General features: G+C 42.1%; 1 protein-coding gene across 2 annotated transcripts; it reads right to left on the bottom strand.

The window, feature by feature from the left end:
- Positions 1–221: 221 nt before the first annotated feature.
- LOC311137928 (HLA class II histocompatibility antigen, DQ beta 1 chain-like) lies at positions 222–5275 on the bottom strand. Of its 2 annotated transcripts, none has more exons than XM_084172544.1 (6): positions 5165–5275; positions 4214–4483; positions 2916–3197; positions 1320–1433; positions 1079–1104; positions 222–972 (listed from the first exon to the last, which is right to left on the bottom strand). In XM_084172544.1, exons 1-5 carry the CDS (start codon positions 5226–5228, stop codon positions 1094–1096), a joined length of 741 nt encoding a protein of 246 aa, XP_084028670.1. In that variant the 5' UTR covers positions 5229–5275; the 3' UTR covers positions 222–972; positions 1079–1093. The 2 variants fall into 2 exon arrangements, with proteins under 2 accessions (XP_084028670.1, XP_084028671.1); XM_084172545.1 differs by having other exon boundaries at positions 222–973; positions 1088–1104; positions 5165–5260.
- Positions 5276–5859: the final 584 nt, after the last annotated feature.

Here is a 5859-nt window from a genome sequence, read left to right on the forward strand (position 1 = left end):
GTAATGACCATACTGTTTAAACCTTCTTGATCCTTTCAGATCTAGAGGAGTTCCTAGGGAGTAGGGGATAGGGATCGATTTAGGATTCAGAACAAGAATGTCACACCAACCACAACCACAGGGGAGTTACAGATACACAACTTGTTCAAGGCCACTGTCATTTTGCCTCAGATACCAAGAAAACATCAAACCCAACCTTAGTAAACAGAGACACTACATCATGACATGTATAATGGTTTATTGAAAAGCTTGTATCATATCAAAGGAATGTCAAAAATATGTCCCAGTTATATAGAAGATCTGAAACCACAACCATGATTGAGCAGCAAATGAGCAACACGCAAATGAAGGGAGCTGAAATCAATCATATAAAAACGTTATCAATGTGACACCTAGGAGGTTACTTTCCAGGTGTGTAATGTCAGTACAGAGTGATATTTAGTCTAAAACATATAGAAGTTTAAACAAAGACTGAACCTATTTTCCATTCTCATCCAGCGTTTTAAAACTTCAGTATTACCACACAATATTTTCACCATTTAAATATTGCTCATTTAATTAAGAACAAGTTTGTATTTTAGTGAAAAAGACACAGAACAGTGCAGCTGAGTAAAGTACCCCAAGCACAGTGGACTGCTGTATATTCTGCCCACTCAAAATAACTTACAGTGTTATAGTAGGTCAGATAAAGCAGTTTTCTACCAGATCTATTAAGTTAATAAACAATTGATTGCATGATTCTCATAGCACTATTTGTCTTATTACTATCAAGCCTAAAGTTGTTAATGGATTGATTATGAAAGGAGTACGGATAATATATGTTATCAAAAATATGCATTAAGAAAGTATAGATTAATGTTCAGTTATACACTCCAGCAGTAGACGTCTTGTCAGGAACACTGGTTCATAACAAGCAAGAAAATCGCATTTTGGATCAATTTCTGCAGCAGATACAGCAATGTGCCTTCAAGGCTGAAAATATAGCAAACAAGTATTATTAGTGAGACATCAAATGATCATCATGACATCTTTGACATGAGCCATTGTAACTGGTAATTTATCAGAATAGGAGTCTCACCTTAGCTCGTTGCTTCTAGAGCACCCCTGTTATAGAAGGAAGAGCAAGAGAGAGAATAAGAATCATGTTATTCCAGTAAATGAATAGAGATACCATCCCATATGCTGTTACATACACTACTACATTACGTTTTCATAATTCCTTACATGTGCTGTATAAAGATACTATACTACTAGAAACTTCTATGACCTCTCCAGAGTGTATACAGTATGTATGTTTTCTACACACTGATGACCCTCACCAGAAGACTTCTTCTTGTAGTAGATCAGTCCTGCTAATGCTAAGATGGCTCCCAGCACCAGACCAGACGCTCCGATCGCTATCTTATTCCTCTCAGACTCAGGCAGGGACGGGTCTGTCAAAGAGAAAGGATCATTTCATCAACAATATTACTGTGATTCAATAACAGTATTTCTATTAAATACACAACACACACAGCATACTCTGTGTAGCACTCTTACCTCACTCACACCTCACACCTCACTCACACTCTTACCTCACTCACACTCTTACCTCACTCTTATCTCACTCACACTCTTACCTCACTCTTACCTCACTCATACTCTTAACTCACTCACACTCCTACTTCACTCACACTCTTACCCCACTCACACCTCCTTACTCCACATACACCCCTTAACCTACTCACACAACCTCACCCACTCACACCCCATTACCCCACTCAAACAATCTTACCCCACTCACACCCATAAACCTACTCTCAACCCATTACCACACTCACACACCTTTACCCCACTCATACCCCATTACCCCACTCACACCCCATTATCCCACACTATCACCCTTACCCCCTCACACCCCCATTATCCCACACTATCACCCTTACCCCACTTACACCCCATTATCCTCACACTATCACCCTTACCCCACTCACACCCCATTATCCCACACTATCACCCTTACCCCACTCCTCCCCCATTATCCCACACTATCACCCTTGCCCTACTCACACCCCATTATCCCACACTATCACCCTTACCCCACTCCTCCCTCATTATCACACACTATCACCCTTGCCCCACTCACACCCCATTACCCCACTCTCACACCTTTACCCCACACTATCACCCTTACCCCACTCACACCCCATTACCCCATACTATCACCCTTACCCCACTCACACCCCATTACCCCATACTATCACCCTTACCCCACTCCTCCCCCATTATCCCACACTATCACCCTTGCCCTACTCACACCCCATTATCCCACACTATCACCCTTACACCACTCCTCCCTCATTATCACACACTATCACCCTTGCCCAACTCACACCCCATTACCCCACTCTCACACCTTTACCCCACACTATCACCCTTACCCCACTCACACCCCATTACCCCACACTATCACCCTTACCCCACTCACACCCCATTATCCCACACTATCACCATTACACGACTCACACCCCATTACCCCACTCGCACACCCTTAACCCACTCACACTCCTTTACCCCACTCGTACCCCATTACCCCACTCACACCCCATTATCCCACACTATCACCCTTACCCCACTCCTCCCCTAGTATCACACACTATCACCTTTGCCCTACTCACACCCCATTATCACACACTATCACCCTTACCCCACTCACACCCCATTACCCCACTCTCACACCTTTACCCCACACTATCACACTTACCCCACTCACACCCCATTATCCCACACTATCACCCTTACACGCCTCACACCCCATTACCCCACTCACCCCCCATTATCCCACACTATCACCCTTATAACACTCACACCCCATTATCCCACACTATCACCCTTATCCCACTCACACCCCATTATCCCCCACTATCACCCCTTACCCCAGTGATACATCATGGGCTCAGTAAGGCTGATGTGCTCCACCATACAGGAGATCTTCTCTCCAGACTTGGGTGTGTACTCCAGGTTGGAGTGGATCTGGTAGTACCAGTCCCCGTTAGCCAGCTCCTCAGTGGAGGTCACATCAGATTTCACCTCTTGTCCGTCCCTCAGCCAGGTCACTCTGATTGGTTTGGGGTAGAAGTCATAGGCGCTGCACATCAGCATGGCAGGGTGTCTGCCACTGGGGGGAGTCACTGAGCTCAGTCTGACATGGGGCTCAGCTAATGGAGGAAACAAAACATTTGTCAGCACAGTTCACTTTATATGATTGGATGCATAATATATATTCCATAGTTTTGATATCATTGAACCTAGGCTGTGCTTTAGAAATGAGACTTCATTAGATAGATTAGCTGGAATGTACATATAGTAGATGATTAGGAATGAACTGTCAATACATAGCTGACTAAAGTCATACTGTATATGTTCTGTCTATTAATATTCTGTTTGTTGTCGGATGCAACTCAGAGGCACTAGAAGTATACTCAATGTTTTAAATATAGTTGCAGCTATATAACTATTCAAGAAAAAATATGTTATTTATCCATACAATTGAGATAATAAATCTTGTTTTAAGCTTTTACCTTTAGTCTAGCTAGCTAGATCTTTATGAATCCATACATTTTACATATATTTTACATTTTAGTCATTTAGCAGACGCTCTTATCCAGAGCGACTTACATATTATTATTATTATTATTATTTATTTATTTTTATACTGGCCCCCTGTGGGAAACGAACCCACAACCCTGGCGTTGCAAACGCCATGCTCTATCAACTGAGCTACATCCCTGCCGGCCATTCCCTCCCCTACCCTGGACGACGCTGGGCCAATTGTGCGCCGCCCATGAGTCTCCCGGTCGCGGCCGGCTGCGACAGAGCCTGGATTCGAACCAGGATCTAGTGGAACAGTTTTGCACTGCGATGCAGTGCCTTAGACCACTGCGCCACTCAGGAGAAACTCAGGAGAAACATACCAATATCATCAAATCAAATCAAATGTTATTTGTCACATACACATGTTTAGCAGATGTTATTGCGGGTGTAGCGAAATGCTTGTCGCAAAGTTTCCTAAGAGCTAGTCGTGATGCTGCCATCTTCGTCGGCGCCAGGATCAACCTATATATATCAACCTATATATAGAGATCATCAGACAGATTCTCCTGAATAAAATCAAGTAATTGTCTTCACTTGATCAGTCAGAGGACTGTAAGTGGTGCTAAGGAGCCCTGCTCACCTGTCTTATCCAGTATGGCCCTGTAGTAGATAGGATCGTTATGCTTACAGAAACGCTCCAGCTCCCCTAGCGCTCGTACCAGTTCCTGACCTTTGTTCCATGCTTCTGCATTCTTCACACCATGCTCAGTGTATCCAACATACTTTCCTACAGTGCTGTTGAATCTGATATGTTCAACCTTATTGAAAACATAAGAGTTTATATACTCTATACCATGCAGGTCCTTTGAGGTGAATTGGCACTGTGCCACCCTCTGATAAAAATATCCATCTAAAAGGAAAACATAAACACAGGTAATTGTTTTTTCAGATGAAAAGAGACCATCAATATTCCATATAGTTACTTATACTAGTATTCTGCCAATTGTATTCACTTTTTTATTTTCAATTTTTTACAAGGAATCATGTCACAATGTATACTCATTTACATAAAATATGGTCGATTTTTATCCAACCATGTTGTATTCCTATTCCACTATATCATGTTTGACAATATAGTTTAGTTGGCAGATTATTAATTCAGTGTAACTACGTGAAGCTTAAACAGAAGCTTAATATGAGGATTTAAAACCATCTCGTTCTATTGCTAATTGATGCTTTGTTATGGAAGGTAATGCTTACTAGTCTTATAGGACTACAAGCATTATTTAACTTGTGGCTGATGTTTGACATTACAAACACACTGGTTTACACTTAATGCAAGTATTGCACCATCACCATCACCTAGGCCTACACTGTCAGAGTCAAGAGAACAATTTCAGGGTTCTGAAGATTCTGCATATTATTGAATATTGCATAATTACTTATAATATCAGTCCTTCAGGTAATGTTGAACATACAAATAAAAATAACAACAACAACAATAATAATAATAATAATAATAATAATAACAACAACAACTCAGACATGATTTTAAGCATGAGCAACACACTTTTTTTTGTTCTCAACTTACCTGTTCCAGAGAATATGGACAAAAACAGGGTCAGGCAAATGTAGAAGGCAATTAGCATCGACATGTTCCTCTGCTGAGTGTGAGAGTAAAATAAAGACAGCAGCACAGTGGGAAAGGAATGAACTGTTGAGGAAATGGGCTACTCCTCTGCTGCAGACACACAGCGTCACATGTTACTAGGCAGACCCTACAAGATCACCTTAAATGAAATGGGGATAAACTGTCCCTAGGAAGATGTGTAATATTATGTAGCTAAATTGTATTTGAATCAATTGTATCAAACTTTTCAATATCCCTAGGCTAAGGGTCCAAATACCCTGAAAAATTAAAAACCCTTTTAATGAAACAATATATTGCGAGGACCTCTACACTGGCCGCTCCGAAAGGGAAGGCACATCCCTGTGCTTCGACCCCCTCACACATCCTGCCTCAAGGCTGCCATCCCCCCTGACACCAATGTAGCGAAAAGTGGGGTAGGGAAGTGAACCTGGATCACTGGGGTGAATGGCAAACACCCTACACATCACACCAGAAGAAGGGCCTAAAAATTGTCAAAGACTCCAGCCACTCAAGTCATAGAGTATTCTCTCTGCTACCGCACGGTAAGTGGTACCGGAGTGTCAAATCTAGGTCCAAAAGGCTTCATAACAGCTTCTACCCCCAAGCCATAAGACTGCTGAACAGTTAATCATCCG

Source organism: Coregonus lavaretus (assembly GCF_964263955.1).
Source record: "Coregonus lavaretus genome assembly, chromosome: 12".
NCBI lineage: Eukaryota > Metazoa > Chordata > Actinopteri > Salmoniformes > Salmonidae > Coregonus > Coregonus lavaretus.